Source organism: Oncorhynchus tshawytscha, linkage group LG10 (genome assembly GCF_018296145.1).
Source record: "Oncorhynchus tshawytscha isolate Ot180627B linkage group LG10, Otsh_v2.0, whole genome shotgun sequence".
Classification (NCBI taxonomy): domain Eukaryota; kingdom Metazoa; phylum Chordata; class Actinopteri; order Salmoniformes; family Salmonidae; genus Oncorhynchus; species Oncorhynchus tshawytscha.
The window spans coordinates 81491613-81519572 of record NC_056438.1 but is presented as its reverse complement, the minus strand read 5'-3'; the positions used below and the strand labels follow the sequence as shown (position 1 = coordinate 81519572).

The 27960-nt window shown below is 48.0% G+C and overlaps 1 protein-coding gene across 1 annotated transcript in view; it reads right to left on the bottom strand.

Moving 5' to 3' along the window:
- Positions 1-27960, bottom strand: part of LOC112247728 (guanine nucleotide-binding protein G(olf) subunit alpha-like) — an 84763-nt gene that overhangs the window by 25691 nt on the left and 31112 nt on the right. Inside the window, exons 5-6 of the mRNA XM_042329198.1 lie at positions 25286-25383; positions 2207-2335 (exon numbers count right to left, since the gene is read on the bottom strand). Of these exons, the coding sequence (XP_042185132.1) occupies positions 2207-2335; positions 25286-25383 (227 nt within the window). The remainder of the gene's footprint in view (positions 1-2206; positions 2336-25285; positions 25384-27960) is intronic.

Below are 27960 nucleotides of genomic sequence, written 5' to 3'. Positions count from 1 at the left end.
CTGACTGACTGGACTGACTGGACTGGCTGACTGACTGACTGGACTGGCTGACTGACTGGACTGGCTGACTGACTGATAGACTGACTGGACTGGCTGGACTTACTGACTGGACTGGCCTGGCTGACTGGACTGGCTGGACTGGACTGGACTGGACTGGCTGGACTGACTGGACTGACTGGACTGGACTGACTGCCTGGATTGACTGGCTGGACGGACTGGACTGGCTTACTGGACTGGACTGGCTGGACTGGCTGACTGGACTGACTGGACAAAATGGCTGGACTGGACTGGCTGGACTGACTGGACTGGCTGGACTGGCTGACTGGACTGACTGGCTGACTGACTGGACTGACTGGACTGGCTGGACTGACTTGGCTGGCTGGCTGGACTGGCTGACTGACTGACTGACTGGACTGGCTGGACTGACTGATGGACTGGACTGGCTGACTGGACTAGCTGGCTGGACAGACTGGACTGGCTGGACTGACTGACTGACTGGACTGGCTGACAGACTGGCTGGACTGGACTGGCTGACTGGACTTACTGACTGGACTGGCTGACTGGACTGGCTAGACTGGACTGGACTGGCTGACTGACTGGACTGGCCGGACTGGCCTGGCTGACTGGACTGGCTGGACTGGACTGGCTGGACTGGACTGGCTGGACTGACTGACTGGACTGGCTGACTGGACAAAATGGCTGGACTGACTGGACAAAATGGCTGGACTGGCTGACTGGACTGGCTGACTGGACTGGCTGACTGACTGACTGACTGACTGACTGACTGACTGACTGACTGACTGGACTGGCTGGACTGACTGACTGGACTGGCTGGACTGGACTGGCTGACTGACTGACTGGACTGGCTGACTGACTGGACTGGCTGACTGACTGATAGACTGACTGGACTGGCTGGACTTACTGACTGGACTGGCCTGGCTGACTGGACTGGCTGGACTGGACTGGACTGGCTGGACTGACTGGACTGACTGGACTGGACTGACTGCCTGGATTGACTGGCTGGACGGACTGGACTGGCTTACTGGACTGGACTGGCTGGACTGGCTGACTGGACTGACTGGACGAAATGGCTGGACTGGACTGGCTGGACTGACTGGACTGGCTGGACTGGCTGACTGAACTGACTGGACTGACTGGCTGACTGACTGGACTGACTGGACTGGCTGGACTGACTTGGCTGGCTGGCTGGACTGGCTGACTGACTGACTGACTGGACTGGCTGGACTGACTGATGGACTGGACTGGCTGACTGGACTAGCTGGCTGGACAGACTGGACTGGCTGGACTGACTGACTGACTGGACTGGCTGACAGACTGGCTGGACTGGACTGGCTGACTGGACTTACTGACTGGACTGGCTGACTGGACTGGCTAGACTGGACTGGACTGGCTGACTGACTGGACTGGCCGGACTGGCCTGGCTGACTGGACTGGCTGGACTGGACTGGCTAGACTGGACTGGCTGGACTGACTGACTGGACTGGCTGACTGGACAAAATGGCTGGACTGACTGGACAAAATGGCTGGACTGGCTGACTGGACTGGCTGACTGGACTGGCTGCTGACTGACTGACTGACTGACTGGACTGGCTGGACTGACTGACTGGACTGGCTGGACTGGACTGGCTGACTGACTGACTGGACTGGCTGACTGACTGGACTGGCTGACTGACTGATAGACTGACTGGACTGGCTGGACTTACTGACTGACTGGCTGATTGGACTGGCTGACAGACTGGCTGACTGGACTGGCTGGACTTGCTGACTGACTGGACTGGCTGACTGGACTGGCTGACTGGACTGGCTGGCTGGCTGGACAGACTGGACTGGCTGACTGACTAGACTGGCTGGACTGACTGACTGATTGGACTGGCTGACAGACTGGCTAGACTGGACTGGCTGACTGAACTGGCTAGACTGGACTGGCTGGCTGGCTGGCTGGACTGGACTGGCTGACTGGACTGGCTGGACTGGCTGACTGGACTGGCTGGCTGGCTGGACTTACTGACTGGACTGGCTGACTGACTGGACTGACTGATGGACTGACTGACTGGACTGGCTGGACTTACTGACTTACAGACAGACAGACAGACAGACAGACAGAGAGACAGACAGACAGACAGACAGACAGACAGACAGACAGAGACAGACAGGTAGAGAGACAGATAGAGAGAGAGATACTTACTGAAAGTTGATTTTGTCTACTTGGAATCGGGTCTCGAATATCCCTGAAGTTAACACTCTGCATCGTAGCAGGTCCTGGTCTGTGGGACTGTAGTGTCCTTGTCTTACTGAGTCAATTCTGTCCAGGAAACTGCAGAGAAACACACACACACACACACACACACACACACACACACACACACACACACACACACACACACACACACACACACACACACACACACACAGTTATCACTCATGTCATTCTGTGTCACTAGGGTTGACTGTGGGCTCTCGTTCTCCGTGGCCGGCGTGATCAAGACATTTAAACGTGTTAACCCTCGCAAGGCTGCTGGCCCAGGTGGCATCCCCAGCCGCGTCCTCAGAGCATGCTGGAGCTGGCTGGAGTGTTAATTAATGGACATATTCAATCTCTCCCTATCCCAGTCTGCTGTCCCCACATGCTTCAAGATGTCCACCATTGTTCCTGTTCCCAAGAAAGCAAAGATAACTGAACTAAATGACTATCGCCCCATAGCACTCACTTCTGTCATCATGAAGTGCTTTGAGAGACTAGTCAAGGACCATATCACCTCCACCTTACCTGACACCCTAGACCCACTTCAATTTGCTTACCACTCCAATAGATCCACAGACGATGCAATCTCAACCACACTGCACACTGCCCTAACCCATCTGGACAAGAGGAATACCTATGTGAGAATGCTGTTCATCGACTACAGCTCAGCATTCAACACTAGTACTCATCATTAAGCTTGAGGCCATGGGTCTGAACCCCGCCCTGTGCAACTGTGGTCTGCCCAACCCATCACCGGGGACAAACTGCCTACAATCCAGGACACCTACAGCATCCGATGTCACAGGAAGGCTGAAAAGATAATCAAGGGCATCAATCACCCGAGCCACTGCCTGTTCACCCCGAGCTGGGACCGAGAGACTGAAAACAGATTCAAGGCCATCAGACTGTCAAAAGCCATTACTAACCGGCTACCACTCAGTACCCTGCCCTGAACCTAATCACTGTCACCAGCAGGCTACCACCCAGTACCCTGCCCTGAACTTAATCCCTGTCACCAGCCAGCTACCACCCAGTACCCTGCCCTGAACTTAATCACTGTCACCAGCAGGCTAATACCCAGTACCCTGCCCTGAACTTAATCACTGTCACCAGCAGGCTGGTACCCAGTACCCTGCCCTGAACTTAATCCCTGTCACCAGCCGGCTACCACCCAGTACCCTGCCCTGAGCTTAATCACTGTCACCAGCAGGCTAATACCCAGTACCCTGCCCTGAACTTAATCACTGTCACCAGCAGGCTAATACCCAGTACCCTGCCCTGAACTTAATCCCTGTCACCAGCCGGCTACCACCCAGTACCCTGCCCTGAGCTTAATCACTGTCGCCAGCAGGCTACCACCCAGTACCCTGCCCTGAACTTAATCACTGTCACTAACCGGCTACCACCCAGTACCCTGCCCTGAACCTAATCACTGTCACTAACCGGCTACCACCCAGTACCCTGCCCTGAACTTAATCACTGTCACTAACCGGCTACCACTCAGTACCCTGCCCTGAACTTAATCACTGTCACTAGCCGGCTACCACCCAGTACCCTGGCCTGAACTTAATCACTGTCACTAACCGGCTACCACTCAGTACCCTGCCCTGAACTTAATCACTGTCACTAACCGGCTACCACTCAGTACCCTGCCCTGAACTTAATCACTGTCACCAGCAGGCTAATACCCAGTACCCTGCCCTGAACTTAATCACTGTCACTAACCGGCTACCACTCAGTACCCTGCCCTGAACTTAATCACTGTCACCAGCAGGCTAATACCCAGTACCCTGCCCTGAGCCTAGTCACTGTCACTAGCCGGCTACCACCCAGTACCCTGCCCTGAACTTAATCACTGTCATGAGCCGGCTACCACCCAGTACCCTGCCCTGAACTTAATCCCTGTCATCAGCCGGCTACCACCCAGTACCCTGGCCTGAACTTAATCCCTGTCATCAGCCGACTACCACCCAGTACCCTGCCCTGAACTTAATCCCTGTCACCAGCAGGCTACCACCCAGTACCCTGCCCTGAACTTAATCACTGTCATCAGCCGGCTACCACCCAGTACTCATCCCAGATACCTGGGAGATCCGTTTGAAGTCTTGATGAAAACCCCAGATGAGTTAGATTAAGAGGAAGCAACGAAAATAACAAGAAATGGGTTTGTTTGGTTTTATATGTCCGAGGAGCAGAAGGAGCCTGTTTTGCACCTGAAAAAAAATATTTGGGATTTGAATGTGTCGTGTGAGGATCTGTGAAGCAGGGTGCCTGTCACGGAATGGAGCCAGAAGTCTGTAACTGAAGTAGACGTAGGAGTTGATAAATGCCGACTGACCCGTATGGTGGATGGAGTGGTTGGTTAACGCTGACTGACCCGTATGGTGGATGGAGTGGTTGGTTAACGCTGACTGACCCTGTATGGTGGATGGAGTGGTTGGTTAACGCTGACTGACCCGTATGGTGGATGGAGTGGTTGGTTAACGCTGACTGACCCGTATGGTGGATGGAGTGGTTGGTTAACGCTGACTGACCCGTATGGTGGATGGAGTGAGGAAGGCCAGTGGTACAGTAGACGGACCCGTATGGAGTGAGGAAGGCCAGTGGTACAGTAGATGGACCCGTATGGTGGATGGAGTGAGGAAGGCCAGTAGTACAGTAGATGGACCCGTATGGAGTGAGGAAGGCCAGTGGTACAGTAGATGGGTATGGTGGATGGAGCGAGGAAGGCCAGTAGTACAGTAGATGGACCCGTATGGTGGATGGAGCGAGGAAGGCCAGTAGTACAGTAGATGGACCCGTATGGTGGAGTGAGGAAGGCCAGTGGTACAGTAGATGGACCCGTATGGTGGATGGAGTGAGGAAGGCCAGTGGTACAGTAGATGGACCCGTATGGAGCGAGGAAGGCCAGTAGTACAGTAGACGGACCCGTATGGAGTGAGGAAGGCCAGTAGTACAGTAGATGGACCCGTATGGTGGATGGAGTGAGGAAGGCCAGTAGTACAGTAGATGGACCCGTATGGAGTGAGGAAGGCCAGTAGTACAGTAGATGGACCCGTATGGAGTGAGGAAGGCCAGTAGTACAGTAGATGGACCCGTATGGTGGATGGAGTGAGGAAGGCCAGTAGTACAGTAGATGGACCCGTATGGAGTGAGGAAGGCCAGTGGTACAGTAGATGGACCCGTATGGAGTGAGGAAGGCCAGTAGTACAGTAGATGGACCCGTATGGATGAGGAAGGCCAGTAGTACAGTAGATGGACCCGTATGGTGGATGGAGTGAGGAAGGCCAGTAGTACAGTAGATGGACCCGTATGGTGGATGGAGTGAGGAAGGCCAGTAGTACAGTAGATGGACCCGTATGGGAGTGAGGAAGGCCAGTAGTACAGTAGATGGACCCGTATGGAGTGAGGAAGGCCAGTAGTACAGTAGATGGACCCGTATGGTGGATGGAGTGAGGAAGGCCAGTAGTACAGTAGATGGACCCGTATGGAGTGAGGAAGGCCAGTAGTACAGTAGATGGACCCGTATGGAGTGAGGAAGGCCAGTAGTACAGTAGATGGACCCGTATGGTGGATGGAGTGAGGAAGGCCAGTGGTACAGTAGAGGGACCCGTATGGAGTGAGGAGTGAGGAAGGCCAGTGGTACAGTAGATGGACCCGTATGGAGTGAGGAAGGCCAGTAGTACAGTAGATGGACCCGTATGGTGGATGGAGTGAGGAAGGCCAGTAGTACAGTAGATGGACCCAGTAGTACAGTAGATGGACCCGTATGGAGTGAGGAAGGCCAGTGGTACAGTAGATGGACCCGTATGGTGGATGAGGAAGGCCAGTGGTACAGTAGATGGACCCGTATGGTGGATGGAGTGAGGAAGGCCAGTAGTACAGTAGATGGACCCGTATGGAGTGAGGAAGGCCAGTGGTACAGTAGATGGACCCGTATGGTGGATGGAGCGAGGAAGGCCAGTAGTACAGTAGATGGACCCGTATGGTGGATGGAGCGAGGAAGGCCAGTAGTACAGTAGATGGACCCGTATGGTGGATGGAGTGAGGAAGGCCAGTGGTACAGTAGATGGACCCGTATGGTGGATGGAGTGAGGAAGGCCAGTGGTACAGTAGATGGACCCGTATGGAGCGAGGAAGGCCAGTAGTACAGTAGACGGACCCGTATGGAGTGAGGAAGGCCAGTAGTACAGTAGATGGACCCGTATGGTGGATGGAGTGAGGAAGGCCAGTAGTACAGTAGATGGACCCGTATGGAGTGAGGAAGGCCAGTAGTACAGTAGATGGACCCGTATGGAGTGAGGAAGGCCAGTAGTACAGTAGACGGACCCGTATGGTGGATGGAGTGAGGAAGGCCAGTGGTACAGTAGATGGCAGGATAGTGTTGTTGATACTTCTACTATTGTTACAACCTCTCAGACACAGACCAGGTATGTGTTCATTAGACACTGTTTTTAAGACCACACCCCACCACTACCCCAACACACCCCACCACTACCCCCAACACTACCCCCAACACACCCCACCACTACCCCACCACTACCCCCAACACACCCCACCACTACCCCACCACTACCCCCAACACACCCCACCACTAGTGAGGAAGGCCAGTACCCAACACACCCCACCACTACCCCCAACACACCCCACCACTACCCCACCACTACCCCCAACACACCCCACCACTACCCCACCACTACCCCCAACACACCCCACCACTACCCCCAACACACCCCACCACTACCCCCAACACACCACACCACTACCCCACCACTACCCCAACACACCCCACCACTACCCCCAACACACCCCACCACTACCCCCAACACACCCCCACCACTACCCCAACACACCCCACCACTACCCCCCCAACACACCCCACCACTACCCCCAACACACCCCACCACTACCCCCACCACACCCCACCACTACCCCCCCAACACACCCCACCACTACCCCCAACACACCCCACCACTACCCCCAACACACCCCACCACTACCCCCACCACCCACCACTACCCCCACACACCCCACCCCACCACTACCCCAACACACCCCACCACTACCACCACTACCCCCAACACACCCCACCACTACCCCAACACACCCCACCACTACCCCACCACTACCCCCAACACACCCCACCACTACCCCAACACACCCCACCACTACCCCCACCACTACACACACCACACCCCACCACTACCCCAACACACCCCACCACTACCACCACTACCCCCACCACACCCCACCACTACCCCAACACACCCCACCACTACCCCACCACTACCCCACCACACCCCACCACTACCCCAACACACCCCACCACTACCCCCAACACACCCCACCACTACCCCACCACTACCCCAACACACCCCACCACTACCCCAACACACCCCACCACTACCCACAACACACCCCACCACTACCCCAACACCCCACCACTACCCCAACACACCCCACCACTACCCCCACCACCCACCACCACACCCCACCAAACTTTAAAACTTGAGGGAACAGGGAACCAGCTATAGATGGAAACAGTGAGCGGGCCTGACTGAATGTCAGACAATAGGCACCAGTCTTCAGCCTCTCTGCCCCAGGTGACTGTGTCACTGGCTCCCAGGGCGGCTGACAGTCCTGTGACCACCACACCCTCTCACCATCAGCCCCATCTATATACTGGCAGTGGCAGCCCTAGCAATATCACTAGACCTAGTCCCAAGCATCAGGCCTAAAACTCTGCACCGGACACAGCCCTGGACACAGACACCTTTTTGATTCTGTATTATGATCAATTATATGAATTTTATTAAACGAGGCAAGTCAGTTAAGAACAAATTCTTATTTTCAATTACATAACTGAGGAAGTGGGTTAACTACCTTGTTCAGGGGCAGAATGACAGATTTCTACCTTGTCATCTCGGGAATTTGAACTTGCAACCTTCCGGTTACTAGTCCAATGCTCTAACCACTAGGCTACCTGCCGCCCCCATATATACAGTGGGGCAGTAAGGCATCAGTTTGTGAAGTTTAATACATTTGCAAAAATGTCTAAAATGTCTGTTTTCGCTTTGTCATTATGGGGTAGTGTGTTTAGATTTATGAGGAATTGTTTTTATTTAATCCATTTTAGAGTAAGGCTGCAACTTAACAAAATGTGGAAAAAGTCAAGGGGTCTGAATTACTTTCCGGATGCACTGTATAGTTAGACTGCAGAGTGAAGAAAAAGCAGCCAACAAGTGCTCAGCATATGTGGGAACTCCTTCAAGACTGTTGGAAAAGCATTCCAGGTGATGCTGGTTGAGAGAATGCCAAGAGGGTGCAAATATACTGTACCAATCAAACGTATGGACACACATACTCATAAGGGTTTTTCTTTATTTGTGCTATTTTCTACATTGTAGAATAATAGTGAAGACATCAAAACTATGAAAAAACACATGGAATCATGTGGTAACCAAAAAAAGTGTTAAACAAATCAAAATATATTTTATATTTGAGATTCTTCAAAAGTAACCACCCTTTGCCTTGATGACAGCTTTGTACACTCGGTCAGTGAACCAATGTACACAATGTGAAGAAATAACAGCTTTGTACACTCGGTGAAGCGGTGTATACCTCCACTACACTACTACTGATACGTAGCCTGAGGATGAAGGAGTTAGTGTTTATTAGTGTTTACTAGTAATGTTAGTGTTTTAGTGTTTACGAGTAATGTTAGTGTTTTAGTGTTTACTAGTAATGTTAGTGTTTATTAGTGTTTACTAGTAATGCTAGTGTTTATTAGTGTTTACTAGTAATGTTAGTGTTTGTGTTTACTAGTAATGTTAGTGTTTATTAGTGTCTACTAGTAATGTCAGTGTTTATTAGTGTCTACTAGTAATGCCAGTGTTTACTAGTAATGTTAGTGTTTACTAGTAATGTTAGTGTTTACTAGTAATGTTAGTGTTTTAGTGTTTACTAGTAATGTTAGTGTTTATTAGTGTCAACTAGTAATGTTAGTGTTTACTAGTGTTTACTAGTAATGTTAGTGTTTATTAGTGTTTACTGGCAATGTTAGTGTTTATTAGTGTTTACTAGTAATGTTAGTGTTTATTAGTGTTTACTTGTAATGTTAGTGTTTTAGTGTTTACTAGTAATGTTAGTGTTTATTAGTGTCTACTAGTAATGTTAGTGTTTATCAGTGTCTACTAGTAATGTCAGTGTTTATTAGTGTCTACTAGTAATGTTAGTGTTTACTAGTAATGTTCGTGTTTACTAGTAATGTTCGTGTTTATTAGTGTTTACTAGTACTGTTTGTTTATTAGTAATGTTAGTGTTTACTAGTAATGTTAGTGTTTACTAGTGTTTACTAGTAATGTTCGTGTTTACTAGTAATGTTCGTGTTTACTAGTAATGTGCGTTTACTAGTAACGTTAGTGTTTACTAGTAATGTTAGTGTTTACTAGTAATGTTCGTGTTTATTAGTGTTTACTAGTAATGTTTGTGTTTATTAGTAATGTTAGTGTTTTAGTGTTTACTAGTAATGTTAGTGTTTATTAGTGTCAACTAGTAATGTTAGTGTTTACTAGTGTTTACTAGTAATGTTAGTGTTTATTAGTGTTTACTAGTAATGTTAGTGTTTATTAGTGTTTACTAGTAATGTTAGTGTTTATTAGTGTTTACTAGTAATGTTAGTGTTTTAGTGTTTACTAGTAATGTTAGTGTTTATTAGTGTCTACTAGTAATGTTAGTGTTTATCAGTGTCTACTAGTAATGTCAGTGTTTATTAGTGTCTACTAGTAATGTTAGTGTTTACTTAATGTGTATTTACTAGTAATGTTAGTGTTTATTAGTGTTTACTAGTAATGTTTGTTTATTAGTAATGTTAGTGTTTACTAGTAATGTTAGTGTTTACTAGTGTTTACTAGTAATGTTCGTGTTTACTAGTAATGTTCGTGTTTACTAGTAATGTGCGTTTACTAGTAATGTTAGTGTTTACTAGTAATGTTAGTGTTTACTAGTGTTTACTAGTAATGTTTGTGTTTACTAGTAATGTCAGTGTTTACTAGTAGTCAGTGTTTACTAGTGATGTTAGTGTTTACTAGTAATGTTAGTGTTTACTAGTAATGTTAGTGTTTACTAGTGTCTACTAGTAATGTTAGTGTTTACTAGTGTTTACTAGTAATGTTAGTGTTTACTAGTGTTTACTAGTAATGTTAGTGTTTACCAGTAATGTTAGTGTTTACTAGTAATGTTAGTGTTTACTAGTAATGTTAGTGTATACTAGTAATGTTCGTATTTACTAGTAATGTTCGTGTTTATTAGTGTTTACTAGTAATGTTTGTTTATTAGTAATGTTAGTGTTTACTAGTAATGTTAGTGTTTACTAGTGTTTACTAGTAATGTTCGTGTTTACTAGTAATGTTCGTGTTTACTAGTAATGTGCGTTTACTAGTAATGTTAGTGTTTACTAGTAATGTTAGTGTTTACTAGTGTTTACTAGTAATGTTTGTGTTTACTAGTAATGTCAGTGTTTACTAGTAGTCAGTGTTTACTAGTGATGTTAGTGTTTACTAGTAATGTTAGTGTTTACTAGTAATGTTAGTGTTTACTAGTGTCTACTAGTAATGTTAGTGTTTACTAGTGTTTACTAGTAATGTTAGTGTTCACTAGTGTTTACTAGTAATGTTAGTGTTTACCAGTAATGTTAGTGTTTACCAGTAATGTTAGTGTTTACTAGTAATGTTAGTGTATACTAGTAATGTTAGTGTATACTAGTAATGTTAGTGTATACTAGTAATGTTAGTGTATACTAGTAATGCTAGTGTTTACTAGTAATGTTCGTGTTTATTAGTGTTTACTAGTAATGTTTGTGTGTATTAGTAATGTTAGTGTTTACTAGTAATGTTAGTGTTTTAGTGTTTACTAGTAATGTTCGTGTTTATTAGTGTCTACCAGTAATGTTAGTTTTTATTAGTGTCTACCAGTAATGTTAGTTTTTATTAGTGTTTACTTGTAATGTTAGTGTTTTAGTGTTTACTAGTAATGTTAGTGTTTATTAGTGTCTACTAGTAATGTTAGTGTTTATCAGTGTCTACTAGTAATGTCAGTGTTTATTAGTGTCTACTAGTAATGTTAGTGTTTACTAGTAATGTTAGTGTTTACTAGTAATGTTCGTGTTTACTAGTAATGTTCGTGTTTACTAGTGTTTACTAGTAATGTTTGTTTATTAGTAATGTTAGTGTTTACTAGTGTTTACTAGTAATGTTCGTGTTTACTAGTAATGTTCGTGTTTACTAGTAATGTGCGTTTACTAGTAATGTTAGTGTTTACGAGTAATGTTTACTAGTAATGTTAATATTTGTGTTTACTAGTAATGTTAGTGTTTATTGGTAATGTTAGTGTTTATTGGTAATAGTGTTTATTGGTAATGTTAGTGTTTACTAGTGTTAACTAGTAATGTTAGTGTTTACTGGTGTTAACTAGTAATGTTAGTGTTAACTAGTAATGTTAGTGTTTACTAGTAATGTTAGTGTTTATTAATGTTTACTAGTAATGTTAGTGTTTACTAGTAATGTTAGTGTTTACTAGCAATGTCAGTGTTTACTAGTAATGTCAGTGTTTGTGTTTACTAGTAATGTCAGTGTTTGTGTTTACTAGTAATGTCAGTGTTTGTGTTTACTAGTAATGTCAGTGTTTGTGTTTACTAGTAATGTCAGTGTTTGTGTTTACTAGTAATGTCAGTGTTTGTGTTTACTAGTAATGTCAGTGTTTGTGTTTACTAGTAATGTCAGTGTTTGTGTTTACTAGTAATGTCAGTGTTTGTGTTTACTAGTAATGTCAGTGTTTGTGTTTACTAGTAATGTCAGTGTTTGTGTTTACTAGTAATGTCAGTGTGTGTTTAGTAGTAATGTTAGTGTTTATTAGTAATGTTAGTGTTTACTGGTGTTAACTAGTAATGTTCGTGTTTATTAGTGTTTACTAGTAATGTCAGTGTATGTGTTTACTAGTAATGTTAATATGTGTTTACTAGTAATGTTAGTGTTTATTCATAATGTTAGTGTTTATTAGTAATGTTAGTGTTTACTGGTGTTAACTAGTAATGTTAGTGTTTACTGGTGTTAACTAGTAATGCAAGTGTTTACTGGTAATGTTAGTGTTTATTAATGTTTACTAGTAATGTTAGTGTTTACTAGTAATGTTAGTGTTTACTAGTAATGTTAGTGTTTATTAATGTTTACTAGTAATGTCAGTGTTTGAGTTTACTAGTAATGTCAGTGTTTGTGTTCACTAGTAATGTCAGTGTTTGTGTTTACTAGTAATGTCAGTGTTTGTGTTTACTAGTAATGTTAGTGTTTATTCGTAATGTTAGTGTTTATTAGTAATGTTAGTGTTTACTGGTGTTAACTAGTAATGTTAGTGTTTACTGGTGTTAACTAGTAATGTTAGTGTTTACTGGTGTTAACTAGTAATGTTAGTGTTTACTGGTGTTAACTAGTAATGTTAGTGTTTGTGTTTACTAGTAATGCTAATATGTGTGTTTACTAGTAATGTTAGTGTTTACTAGTAATGTTAGTGTTTATTGGTGTTCACTAGTAATGTCAGTGTTTAGTGTTAAGTAGTAATGTTAGTGTTTACTAGTAATGTTAGTGTTTATTAGTGTTCACTAGTAATGTCAGTGTTTACTAGTAATGTACGTGTTTACTAGTAATGTCAGTGTGTGTTTACTAGTAATGTCAGTGTTTGTGTTTACTAGTAATGTCAGTGTTTGTGTTTACTAGTAATGTCAGTGTGTGTTTAGTAGTAATGTTAGTGTTTATTAGTAATGTTAGTGTTTACTGGTGTTAACTAGTAATGTTCGTGTTTATTAGTGTTTACTAGTAATGTCAGTGTTTATTAGTGTTTACTAGTAATGTCAGTGTTTGTGTTTACTAGTAATGTTAGTGTTTATTCGTAATGTTAGTGTTTATTAGTAATGTTAGTGTTTACTGGTGTTAACTAGTAATGTTAGTGTTTACTGGTGTTAACTAGTAATGCTAGTGTTTACTGGTAATGTTAGTGTTTATTAATGTTTACTAGTAATGTTAGTGTTTACTAGTAATGTTAGTGTTTACTGGTAATGTTAGTGTTTAGTGTTAACTAGTAATGTCAGTGTTTACTAGTAATTATTTATTATGAGTAGCTGAAAACAAGTTGTTTTTGACGACGGGGGAAGTGTGAACCTGAAGGTCCCAAGCCTCAGCCAGAACTACAATCTCTTGAACCACCACCATAGTCTCCCAAAAGGAAGTTCATGTTCACATTGGTGAAGGTGGTGAGTTAACATATTGAATGTGGTACAGTAATATACTTATATTCTGATGAGGGTTTTACCTTGTTACCTTCCTCATTATTATCTTGAATCAGTTATTGTTTCTTGTGGACTGCATATTACCTGATAATATAAAAACATAACATTCTGTATATGACAAATGACCAACTATTTTAGTTGGCTCTGTAGGTAAATAAATAGGCTAAATAAATAAAATATTTAACTACAAATATAAGTCAAAGAATTATGAAATATAGAAAAATATTTATTAATGACAAATGTGAAAACACACACACAGTCTCTAGGGGCCAAAGGTAATAAACCCATACAGTCACTAGGGGCCCAAGGTAATAAACCCATACAGCCACTAGGGGCCCAAGGTAATAAACACATACAGAGCTACTAGGGGCCCAAGGTAATAAACACACACAGCCACTAGGGGCCCAAGGTAATAAACACATACAGAGCTACTAGGGGCCCTAAACACACACAGCCACTAGGGGCCCAAGGTAATAAACACATACAGAGCTACTAGGGGCCCAAGGTAATGAGTGGGCATTGCAAGTGAGTGATTGACTGAATGACAAAACTGTATCCAAACATAGGACAGCCTTCATCAAAACAGAGGGAAATAAACTCCGAATTGTTCTTGTTTCAGGAAGAATATAAAAAGGGGTGGAGTACGGCTCTGTGTAAACTAGTGACGAGTTGCCACTTAGCAAACCAATCAAGTGTTCTGCATGGGTGGGTTGGCTGGCAGTTGACAGGTAGTGGTGGCACTGAACGTGGTCTGGCCCTCCGTCCTCTTCATCAGAGGAATCTGGAGAGCTCCACGATTCTCCCTCACACCCTCATGATGTTTCTGAGACAGACAGACCAGACAGACACAGACAGACAGGACAGAAAGTGTGAGAAAGAGGATGTTCAATCTCAACAGCTACTGGAGAGAGCGAGAGATGACTGCCCTGTAGCTACTGGACCAATTCACCATCTAAATGGCACACAAACACAATCTGTGTCTCTATCGTCTCAAGGCTTAAAAACCGTACCTCTTTCAGGCCCTTGAGCCCTGCAGGGGTTCTCGGCAGTGGGGGCCCACAGTTAAACGTCATGATCCAGACCTGGGAGGTGAGGGTGGGGCTCCGGGCAGTTGCCCTGGCAACAGAGGATGAGAAAAAGACTGAAGTCACAGATCAGATTAGTGAGAGAATAAAACTGGGAAACTGATATTATACAGCCTTGTTTTTTTGCGTCTGTCCAGTTCCTCAAGCAGCGAAGCCCTTTTATCATCATACACATTCCCCACTCCTCCCACCTCCTCCTCCGTCTCCCTCCCCACTCCTCCCCCATCTCCCTCCCCACTCCTCCTCCCTCCACACTCCTCCCACATCTCCCTCCCCACTCCTCCTCTTCCTCCCTCCCCACGCCTCCTCCGTCTCCCTCCCCACTCCTCCGTCTCCCTCCCTCATCACTCCTCCCCCGTCTCCCTCCCCACTCCTCCCCCGTCTCCCTCCCCACTCCTCCCCAGTCTCCCTCCCCAGTCTCCCTCCCCAGTCTCCCTCCCCGTCTCCCTCCCCACTCCTCCTCTTCCTCCCCATTCTCCCTCCCCGTCTCCCTCCCCAGTCTCCCTCCCCACTCCTCCCCCGTCTCCCTCCCCACTCCTCCCCAGTCTCCCTCCCCGTCTCCCTCCCCACTCCTCCTCTTCCTCCCCAATCTCCCTCCCCAGTCTCCCTCCCCACTCCTCCCCAGTCTCCCTCCCCCGTCTCCCTCCCCACTCCTCCTCTTCCTCCCCATTCTCCCTCCCCGTCTCCCTCCCCAGTCTCCCTCCCCACTCCTCCCCCGTCTCCCTCCCCACTCCTCCCCAGTCTCCCTCCCCCTCCTCCCCAGTCTCCCTCCCCGTCTCCCTCCCCCTCCTCCTCTTCCTCCCCAATCTCCCTCCCGTATCCCCCTCCGTCTCCCTCCCCACTCCTCCTCCTCCGTCTCCCTTCCCACTCCTCCATATCCCTCCCCACTCCTCCGTCTCCCTCCCCACTCCTCCGTCTCCCTCCCCATTCCTCCTCCTCAGTCTCCCTCCCCATTCCTCCTCAGTCTCCCTCCCCACTCCTCCCCACTCCTCCTCTTCCTCCTCCCTCCCCCTCCTCCTCTTCCTCCTCCCTCCCCACTCCTCCTCTTCCTCAGTCTCCCCCCCCACTCCTTCTCTTCCATCTCCCTCCCCACTCCTCCTCCTCCCTCCCCCTCCTCCCTCCCTCATCACTTCTCCGTCTCCCTCCCTCCCCACTCCTCCGTCTCCCTTCCCACTCCCCCCGTCTCCCTCCCCACTCCTCCCCCCCCCTCCTCCTCTTCCTCTTCCGTCTCCTTCCCCACTCCTCCTCCTCCGTCTCCCTCCCCACTCCTCCGTCTCCCTCCCCCACTCCTCCCCGTCTCCCTCCCCACTCCTCCTCCTCCGTCTCCCTCCCCACTCCTCCTCCTCCCCAGTCTCCCTCCCCACTCCTCCTCCTCCCCAGTCTCCCTCCCCACGTCTCCCTCCCCCTCCTCCTCCTCCCGTCTCCCTCCCCACTCCTCCTCCTCCCGTCTCCCTCCCCACTCCTCCTCCCGTCTCCCTCCCCACTCCTCCTCCTCCCCGTCTCCCTCACCACGTCTCCCTCCCCCACCCCCTCTCCTCCCGTCTCCCTCCCCACTCCTCCTCCTCCCGTCTCCCTCCCCTCCTCCTCATCCTCCCTCCCCACTCCTCATCCTCCCCTCCCCGTCTCCCTCCCCACTCCTCCCGTCTCCCTCCCCACTCCTCCTCATCCTCCCTCCCCACTCCTCATCCTCCCTCCCCACTCCCTCCCGTCTCCCTCCCCACTCCTCCCGTCTCCCTCCCCACTCCTCCTCCCGTCTCCCTCCCCCTCCTCCTCCTCCCCGTCTCCCTCCCCCGTCTCCCTCCCCACTCCTCCTCCTCCCGTCTCCCTCCCCACTTCTCCTCCCGTCTCCCTCCCCACTCCTCCTCCCGTCTCCCTCCCCACTCCTCCCGTCTCCCTCCCCACTCCTCCAGTCTCCCTCCCCACTCCTCCTGTCTCCCTCCCCCTCCTCCTCCTCCCTCCCCCCTCCCTCCTCCTCCCTCCCCCCGTCTCCCTCCCCCTCCTCCTCCTCCTCCCTCCCCCGTCTCCCTCCCCACTCCTCCTCCTCCTCATCCCTCCCCCCCCGTCTCCCTCCCCACTCCTCCTCCCTCCTCCTCCCCTCCGTCTCCCTCCCCACTCCTCCTCCCTCCCCACTCCTCCTCCTCCTCCCCACTCCTCCCGTCTCCCTCCCCACTCCTCCCGTCTCCCTCCCCACTCCTCCCGTCTCCCTCCCCACTCCTCCCGTCTCCCTCCCCCTCCTCCTCCCTCCCCACTCCTCCAGTCTCCCTCCCCACTCCTCCAGTCTCCTCCCCCTCCTCCCGTCTCCCTCCCACTCCTCCCGTCTCCCTCCCCACTCCTCCCGTCTCCCTCCCCACTCCTCCTCCTCCCTCCCCCTCCCCTCCTCCTCCCTCCCCAGTACTCCCCTACCCACTCCTCCTCCTCCCTCCCCCTCCTCCCTCCCCCCCGTCTCCCTCCCACTCCTCCCTCCTCCCTCCCCACTCCTCCTCCTCCCTCCCCACTCCTCCAGTCTCCCTCCCCACTCCCCTCCCGTCTCCCTCCCCACTCCTCCCGTCTCCCTCCCCCTCCTCCAGTCTCCCTCCCCACTCCTCCTCCTCCCTCCCCCAGTCTCCCTCCCCACTCCTCCCGTCTCCCTCCCCCTCCTCCCGTCTCCCTCCCCACTCCTCCCGTCTCCCTCCCCACTCCTCCTCCTCCCTCCCCCCTCCTCCTCCTCCCTCCCCCCGTCTCCCTACCCACTCCCTCCTCCTCCCTCCCCCTCCTCCTCTCCCCGTCTCCCTCCCCCCACTCCTCCTCCTCCCTCCCCGTCTCCCTCCCCCTCCTCCTCCCTCCCCTCCTCCTCCTCCTCCTCCTCCTCCTCCCCCCCTCCTCCTCCTCCTCCCCGTCTCCCTCCCCATCTCCTCCTCCTCCTCCTCCCCCCCCGCCGTCTCCCTCCCCACTCCTCCTCCCCCCCCTCCTCTCCTCCTCCCTCCCCGTCTCCCTCCCCACTCCTCCTCCTCCTCCTCCCCCCGCCGTCTCCCTCCCCACTCCTCCTCCATCTCCCTCCCCACTAGATGTATCCACAGTTGCTGTCACTGACCACATACTCACTGAAAGGACCATACAAGTTCACCTCTTTCACTGTGAGGGGTGAAATAGAGAGGAGGAGAGAAATAGAGAGGGGAGGGGCAAATAGAGAGAGAGAAATAGAGAGATAGAAATAGAGAGGGGGGAGGGGAAATAGAGAGAGAGAGAAATAGAGGGGAGGGGGAAATAGAGAGAGAGAGAAATAGAGGGGGAAATAGAGAGGGGGAAATAGAGAGGGGAGGGGGAAATAGAGAGGGGATATAGAGAGAGGGGGGGGGAAATAGAGAGGGGAAAATAGAGAGGGGAGGGGGAAATAGAGAGGGGGAAATAGAGAGGGGGAGGGGGAAATAGAGAAGGGGAGAGAAATAGAGAGAGAAATAGAGGGGAGAGAAATAGAGAAGGGGAAATAGAGAAGGGGAGAGAAATAGAGAGAGAGAGAAATAGAGAAGGGGAGAGAAATAGAGAAGGGGAAATAGAGGGAAATATAATTCCAGTGTAATATTCTAAGTTCTAACATGTTACACACTAGCGGTCATGTTTCTTATAATTGATTAGTTGAAAATCCCCCCTTCCCCGTTTTGTCCCAGTACCTGTACCGTTGTTGCCATGGCAATGAGCTTCTGACTGTCTGAAAGTGTGTGTGTGTGCAAAAGCTTGTGTGGAAACTATAATTATGAACACAATTTTTTTTCTTTGCAACAATAAATTACTGAAAAACTGTTTGACATGACTAATCTACTCCTTTCCCTGAAAACAATTAATTGACAGGTCTGACCCCCTACTAACCCTGTGACTCAAACAAAAAATATTGCATTTACAGTACCAGGCAAAAGTTTGGACACATCTACTCATTCTCTCAACCAGTTTCACCTGGAATGCTTTTCCAACAGTGCTGAAGGAGTTCCCATGTATGCTGAGCACTTGTTAGCTTCTTTTCCTTCACTCTACGGTCCAACTCATCCCAAACCATCTCCGTTGGGTTGAGGTCAGGTGATTGTGGAGGCCAGGCCATCTGATGCAGCACTCCATCACTCTCCTTCAAATTGATTAGGACATGTAAACACCTTAAAATGGGCGATCCAGAAGTGTGTTTGATCAGAGCATGTGTCAGCACCAGCGGAGAGAGACACCGTGTGTGTGTGTGTTGAGAAAACAACTGAACGTAGTACGCTTTTTTACAAGTCATTTTCAGAATTAAAATATGCTTCTCAAAAATAACCCGTTGGCTGCATTTCCGAGTGCCATCAGGTAGCCATTACAACTATTATCTCTATTGTTTTAAAACAAACTAGCTCAAAACATTACCAATCATTCAATCGATCAGGATCATTTTAAAGTAATTTAAAGAAAGTAGTACTTATTTTGAAAGTGGGGAAGCTCCTTTTGTTCTGGAGGGACTTCGTTTGAGAGGACAACCAGTCAATGTTCATGTCAGACAGAAAATAGACCTCTGTTAATAACATCACACACTATCAAGCTTAGCAGCTCATATTCTCTTGATAGTGGTAGTCTACACCTGGTGGTCTATAGCAGCTCATATTCTCCTGATAGTGGTGGTCTATAGCAGCTCATATTCTCCTGATAGTGGTGGTCTATAGCAGCTCATATTCTCCTGATAGTGGTGGTCTATAGCAGCTCATATTCTCCTGATAGTGGTGGTCTATAGCAGCTCATATTCTCCTGATAGTGGTGGTCTATAGCAGCTCATATTCTCCTGATAGTGGTGGTCTATAGCAGCTCATATTCTCCTGATAGTCTACACCTGGTGGTCTATAGCAACTCATATTCTCCTGATAGTGGTGGTCTATAGTAGCTCATATTCTCCTGATAGTGGTGGTCTATAGTAGCTCATATTCTCCTGATAGTGGTGGTCTATAGCAAGTCATATTCTCCTGATAGTGGTGGTCTATAGTAGCTCATATTCTCATGATAGTGGTGGTCTATAGCAGCTCATATTCTCCTGATAGTGGTGGTCTATAGCAGCTCATATTCTCCTGATAGTGGTGGTCTATAGCAGCTCATATTCTCCTGATAGTGGTGGTCTTTAGCAGCTCATATTCTCCTGATAGTGGTGGTCTATAGCAGTTCATATTCTCCTGATAGTGGTGGTCTATAGTAGCTCATATTCTCCTGATAGTGGTGGTCTATAGTAGCTCATATTCTCCTGATAGTGGTGGTCTATAGCAAGTCATATTCTCCTGATAGTGGTGGTCTATAGTAGCTCATATTCTCATGATAGTGGTGGTCTATAGCAGCTCATATTCTCCTGATAGTGGTGGTCTATAGCAGCTCATATTCTCCTGATAGTGGTGGTCTATAGCAGCTCATATTCTCCTGATAGTGGTGGTCTATAGCAGCTCATATTCTCCTGATAGTGGTGGTCTATAGCAGTTCATATTCTCCTGATAGTGGTGGTCTATAGCAGCTCATATTCTCCTGATAGTGGTGGTCTATAGCAGCTCATATTCTCATGGTAGTGGTGGTCTATAGCAGCTCATATTCTCCTGATAGTGGTGGTCTATAGCAGCTCATATTCTCATGATAGTGGTGGTCTATAGCAGCTCATATTCTCCTGATAGTGGTGGTCTATAGCAGCTCATATTCTCCTGATAGTGGTGGTCTATAGCAGCTCATATTCTCCTGATAGTGGCGGTCTATAACAGCTCATATTCTCCTGATAGTGGCGGTCTATAGCAGCTCATATTCTCCTGATAGTGGCGGTCTATAGCAGCTCATATTCTCCTGATAGTGGCGGTCTATAGCAGCTCATATTCTCCTGATAGTGGCGGTCTATAGCAGCTCATATTCTCCTGTTAGGATGCACACACTGACACACGCACGCACACACTGACACACTGACCAAGTGCAGCTTCGGCAGCTTTCATAGTTCTTGGCTCTCCTGAACAGTCATCTGGTCCTTGAACCTTAGGAACTTTACTACTACTGGTCTTGTCACCTGGGCTGTTTACAGGTTTCTCCACCTCAATCTTCCTACGATCCTAAACACAGCTTTTCTGTGATAACAATTCCCACTTTCTCATCAACGTGGAGAGACTCTGGGAGCCGTCCACATCAACGTGGAGAGACTCTGGGGAGCCGTCCACATCAACGTGGAGAGACTCTGGGGAGCCGTCCACATCAACGTGGAGAGACTCTGGGGAGCCGTCCACATCAACGTGGAGAGACTCTGGGGAGCCGTCCACATCAACGTGGAGAGACTCTGGGGAGCCGTCCACATCAACGTGGAGAGACTCTGGGGAGCCGTCCACATCAACGTGGAGAGACTCTGGGGAGCCGTCCACATCAACGTGGAGAGACTCTGGGGAGCCGTCCACATCAACGTGGAGAGACTCTGGGGAGCCGTCCACATCAACGTGGAGAGACTCTGGGGAGCCGTCCACATCAACGTGGAGAGACTCTGGGGAGCCGTCCACATCAACGTGGAGAGACTCTGGGGAGCCGTCCACATCAACGTGGAGAGACTCTGGGAGCCGTCCACATCAACGTTGAGAGACTCTGGGGAGCCGTCCACATCAACGTGGAGAGACTCTGGGGAGCCGTCCACATCAACGTGGAGAGACTCTGGGGAGCCGTCCACATCAACGCGGAGAGACTCTGGGGAGCCGTCCACATCAACGTGGAGACTCTGGGATGCCATCCACATCAATGTTATTAACTCCTGGAAGTCCCTGGAGAAAATCACCCATAACCATTTTGTAATAATGATTCACAGACAGTGATGATGTCATCACAAGTGGACTTACAGTTTGTAGTGATCTTGCTGCAAGGCTCTTTTCAGGACATCCACCTCTCCCAGGTGCCTACGCCGATGGCCCTTTGTATCTGCTGTGGCAATATGCACCGTCAGAGCAGATAGACGGACAGCTACCGACATGGTCACTGATTTTAAGGACAGACAGACATGGTCACTGATGGGAAGGACAGAGACAGACAGCTACAGACAGACAGACGAATTATACAAGAGTCAGAGCAATTAAGACATGAATACAAGTGTTTGCCTCGCCTAGCTAGCTAACTAGAGAGCTACTGTCTAACTAGCAAACTCATTAGCTAGATATAGCAACTTGATAGAAGTGAAAAAACAACCTTAACTAGCTGTCTTAATATTTTATCTTGTCGTGAAATCGAAATGCAGATGTCAATTGGAATGGTACCTAACATTGGCTAGCTAGCCATCTTGCTGGTAAATTGTCGATGACAATGGCTATCGGTTAGTTAAATCAGCAATTATTAGCATGCAACATAATTAATTACAGGTGTAATTCATAAGCTATTATTCTCGGATCTTACCTTGTAATTTGAATAGTGAAATTCGCCCGACTTTCTCGATCAGGATTGTTGTTGACCAGCTTTCTTTTTTCTTCTTATTTTCACGTCATCCATAATTCAAAGACGGAGGGGTTGAGACGCAATTGGCTGTGTCTTCCTGCCAAAGAACGAGAAGCTATACATGATTGGCTTATGAAACATGGACAACTGGATGGTGATTGGACATGTTTGACAGCCTTAGGTGAGTTAAGTGGCACCATGCTTTACCAACTGAGCTACAGGGAAGAAGAGACTTGTCTCTTCAAGTACAAAGTGATACACAGAGCTGGAATAGAAAACTTCCTGAATTGAAAAACATTCAAAAGCTGTGATTGTGCTTGGTCATAACATACACTAGGGCTGTTTCCCAATGCCAGTACCCCCACCAGCCCAACTCTGGTCCTCCAGTACCCCCACCAGCCCAACTCTGGTCCTCCGGTACCCCCACCAGCCCAACTCTGGTCCTAAGGTACCCCCACCAGCCCAACTCTGGTCCTAAGGTACCCCCACCAGCCCAACTCTGGTCCTAAGGTACCCCCACCAGCCCAACTCTGGTCCTAAGGTACCCCCACCAGCCCAACTCTGGTCCTAAGGTACCCCCACCAGCCCAACTCTGGTCCTAAGGTACCCCCACCAGCCCAACTCTGGTCCTAAGGTACCCCCACCAGCCCAACTCTGGTCCTAAGGTACCCCCCACCAGTCCAACTCTGGTCCTCCAGTACCCCCAGCAGCCCAACTCTGGTCCTCCTGTACCCCCAGCAGCCCAACTCCGGTACCCCCAGCAGCCCAACTCCGGTACCCCCAGCAGCCCAACTCCGGTACCCCCAGCAGCCCAACTCCGGTACCCCCAGCAGCCCAACTCCGGTACCCCCAGCAGCCCAACTCCGGTACCCCCAGCAGCCCAACTCCAGTACCCCCAGCAGCCCAACTCCAGTACCCCCAGCAGCCCAACTCCAGTACCCCCAGCAGCCCAACTCCAGTACCCCCAGCAGCCCAACTCCAGTACCCCCAGCAGCCCAACTCCAGTCCAACTCCAGTCCTCCAGTACGCCCAACAGCCCAACTCCGGTCCTCCAGTACCCCCAACAACCCAATGATGGGAGGAGGTGTGATGGTGTTTTGATGGTGACACTGTCAGAGATTTATTTAGAATTCAAGGCACACTTAACCCGAGTATTTAGAATTCAAGGCACACTTAACCCGAGTATTTAGAATTCAAGGCACACTTAACCCGAGTATTTAGAATTCAGGGCTCCCGAGTGGCGCAGCGGTTTAAGACACAGCATTTAAGTGCAAGAGGCGTCACTGCAGTACCTGGTTCGAATCCAGGTTGTATCACATCCGAGTCTCTTGGGTGACGCACAATTGGCCCAGCATCGCCCGGGTTTGGCCGGGTTAGGCCGTTATTGTAAATAAGAATTTGTTCTTAACTGACTTACCTGGTTAAATAAAAAATTTAAATACAAAAATAACCAGCATGGCGACCACAGCATTCTGCAGCGGTAGACCATCCCATCTAGTTTGGGCTTAGTGGGAACGTCATTTGTTTTTCAACAGGACAATGACCCAACACACCTTGAGGCTGTGTAGGTGCTATTTGACCAAGATGGAGAGTGACGGAGTGCTGCACCAGATGACCTGGCTTCCACAAATCACCTGACCTCAACCCAATTGCGATAAATTATGCACATGAATCCGCTTTACAAGGGATGTAGAGCCTAACTGACATACATAAGCAGTGCATGAATATAGAGAGGACACGGCCTACAAACGAAAAGGTAAAGAAGTGAAAGTAGGGCCTCCCGGGTGGCGCAGTGGTCTAAGGCACTGCATCGCAGTGCTAGCACTGCATCGCAGTGCTAGCTGTGCCACCAGAGACTCTGGGTTCGAGCCCAGGCTCTGTCGCAGCCGGGAGGTCCGTGGGGCAACGCACAATTGGCCTTGCACCTGGCCGGTAGGATATCCTTGTCTCATCACGCACTAGCGACTCCTGTGGCGGGCCGGGCACAGGTGCAAGATGTTTCCTCCGACACACTGGCTTCCGGGTTGGATGCGCGCTGTGTTAAAGAAGCAGTGCGGCTTGGTTGGGTTGTGTTTCAGAGGACGCATGGCTCTCGACCTTCGTCTCTCCCGAGCCCGTACGGGAGTTGTAGCGATGAGACAAGATAGAAACTACTAACAATTGGATACCACGAAATTGGGGAGTAAAGGGGGGTTAAAATAAAATAAAAAGAAGTGAAAGTCAGCTAATTGTTTTAGCCATATCATTGTAGGCCGTGTCCTCTCCAAGCACCACACTGGTTGAAATGTTCCAACAACAACAAAGCTGCTTCCTTGAGCACCCCGTTAAGGAAGAGGAGGCATAAAGCTTCCTTCAGCATCCCGTTAAGGAAGAGGAGGCATAAAGCTTCCTTGAGCACCCCGTTAAGGAAGAGGAGGCATAAAGCTTCCTGACATAACGTTTGTGCAGACACTTAACTTTAGGAACAGCTCCCACAACCAGCTGATATAACGTTTGTGCAGACACTTAAGTTTAGGAACAGCTCCCACAACAAGATGATAAGCTTGGCTTAAGTTTAGGAACAGCTCCCACAACCAGCTGATAAGCTAGGCTTAAGTTTAGGAACAGCTCCCACAACCAGCTGATAAGCTAGGCTTAAGTTTAGGAACAGCTCCCACAACAAGCTGATAAGCTAGGCTTAAGTTTAGGAACAGCTCCCACAACAAGCTGATAAGCTAGGCTTAAGTTTAGGAACAGCTCCCACAACAAGATGATAAGCTAGGCTTAACTTTAGGAACAGCTCCCACAACCAGCTGATAAGCTAGGCTTAAGTTTAGGAACAGCTCCCACAACCAGCTGATAAGCTAGGCTTAAGTTTAGGAACAGCTCCCACAACCAGCTGATAAGCTAGGCTTAACTTTAGGAACAGCTCCCACAACCAGCTGATAAGCTAGGCTTAACTTTAGGAACAGCTCCCACAACCAGCTGATAAGCTAGGCTTAACTTTAGGAACAGCTCCCACAACCAGCTGATAAGCTAGGCTTAACTTTAGGAACAGCTCCCACAACCAGCTGATAAGCTAGGCTTAACTTTAGGAACAGCTCCCACAACCAGCTGATAAGCTAGGCTTAACTTGAGGAACAGCTCCCACAACCAACAATGCTTTGTGTAGTAGGTGGAGGATGGGAGGTAGACTGCCATGGAGACAGAACTTACTATTGTGCACAGTCGATGAGCTGGTACTCGTTGGACCTTTCGAAGCACGCCTTCACTCCTTCGTCATCCCACAGCTTCTTGGCATGATCAAAGAACTCCTGGACAGAGGGTAGAGAGAGAGGACAGAAGGTTAGGAGCAGACCAGAAATCACAATCAAATCGGGACGTAGTCTAGCAGTTAAGAGTGTTGGGTCAGTAACCAAAAAGGTGGCTGGTTGAAATCCCCAAGACGTCAAATAACCATCATTTCTCCTATAAGTCGCTCTGGATAAATGACTAAAATGTCAAATCAATCACATTGTATTAATGTAATATACAGGTTGTAGCCTAGTCGCTCTCCTAACGCACAAAATAAGACCTTTAGAAAGTCAGTCAGTCTCACACAAACACCAGTGGAGGCTCCTCAGAGGAGGAAGGGCAGGACCATCCTCCCAGGTGAATTTCATTCAAATAGAAAAAAATATATATTTTACATAAAAAATAACTCATTTTTAGATAAAACTACACTCAATATTTTCACATCACTAAATAATTGATTAAAATACACTGTTTTGTAATGAAGGTCTACAGTAGCCTCAACAGCATTCTGTAGGGTAGAACCATGTTGTAGCTGGAGGACAGCTAGCTTCCATCCTCCTCTGGGTACATTGACTTCAATACAAAACCAAGGAGGTTCCTACAGTACCATGTCTCCAACCCCAGCCTCTCCTACAGTACAGTACCATGTCTCCAACCCCAGCCTCTCCTACAGTACAGTACCATGTCTCCAACCCCAGCCTCTCCTACAGTACAGTACCATGTCTCCAACCCCAGCCTCTCCTACAGTACAGTACCATGTCTCCAACCCCAGCCTCTCCTACAGTACAGTACCATGTCTCCAACCCCAGCCTCTCCTACAGTACCATGTCTCCAACCCCAGCTTCTCCTACAGTACCATGTCTCCAACCCCAGCCTCTCCTACAGTACCATGTCTCCAACCCCAGCCTCTCCTACAGTACCATGTCTCCAACCCCAGCCTCTCCTACAGTACCATGTCTCCAACCCCAGCCTCTCCTACAGTACAGTACCATGTCTCCAACCCCAGCCTCTCCTACAGTACCATGTCTCCAACCCCAGCCTCTCCTACAGTACCATGTCTCCAACCCCAGCCTCTCCTACAGTACCATGTCTCCAACCCCAGCCTCTCCTACAGTACCATGTCTCCAACCCCAGCCTCTCCTACAGTACCATGTCTCCAACCCCAGCCTCTCCTACAGTACCATGTCTCCAACCCCAGCCTCTCCTACAGTACCATGTCTCCAACCCCAGCCTCTCCTACAGTACCATGTCTCCAACCCCAGCCTCTCCTACAGTACCATGTCTCCAACCCCAGCCTCTCCTACACAAGAATAGAGCTCCTTCTGGGGAGCCTGATGGAACCAAGGCATTAGAATGTACCAGAGGACACCAGAATAGAGCTCCTTCTGGGAAGCCTGGCGGTCTACAATTTCTATTTGGCTGGCTACTCTCCTACAGTACAGTATCACGCATTCCAAACTAAAACTGGGGGATATGTCAACTTTGATTAATTTGAATGTATGTTTTGTGGCGATATTCTAAATGCCTGTAAAAAGAAAGAATCACATTTTTAATTTGTTTTAGTTAATGTCTGCTTGTTCTCATGCTATCTATTTGGTCTCGTCTCCTTTGCTCCTTCTGTGCGTTGGGCACCATCCCATTTACACCAGAGATCTGTATATAATGATGAGACGCACATTCGTCCACCCAAACAAGTCGCTGTCCCAAAAGGCAGGGAACAGGGCTTTGGCGGTCGTGACATTTTGTCAGTTGGTGATTTGTCATTCAAATAACTGCCAGTCTCACAGTAATTAACATAAACACGTTTAGCATTTTCAGCTTCCACCCAATAGCCGACAAGACACTGAAGCGGAGCTTTGGAAAAAAAGTCTAGTAAATGTATTTAATATAGTCTACCTACAAAACCACAATAAATCCATGAAATATAGTCTACCTACACCATCACAATAAATCCATGTAATATAGTCTACCTACACCATCACAATAAATCCATGTAATATAGTCTACCTACACCATCACCATAAATCCATGTAATATAGTCTACCTACACCATCACCATAAATCCATGTAATATAGTCTACCTACACCATCACCATAAATCCATGTAATATAGTCTACCTACACCATCACCATAAATCCATGTAATATAGTCTACCTACACCATCACAATAAATCCATGTAATATAGTCTACCTACACCCTCACAATAAATCCATGTAATATATTCTACCTACACCATCACAATAAATCCATGTAATATAGTCTACCTACACCATCACAATAAATCCATGTAATATAGTCTACCTACACCATCACAATAAATCCATGTAATATATTCTACCTACACCATCACAATAAATCCATGTAATATAGTCTACCTACACCATCACAATAAATCCATGTAATATAGTCTACCTACACCATCACCATAAATCCATGTAATATAGTCTACCTACACCATCACCATAAATCCATGTAATATAGTCTACCTACACCATCACCATAAATCCATGTAATATAGTCTACCTACACCATCACCATAAATCCATGTAATATAGTCTACCTACACCATCACAATAAATCCATGTAATATAGTCT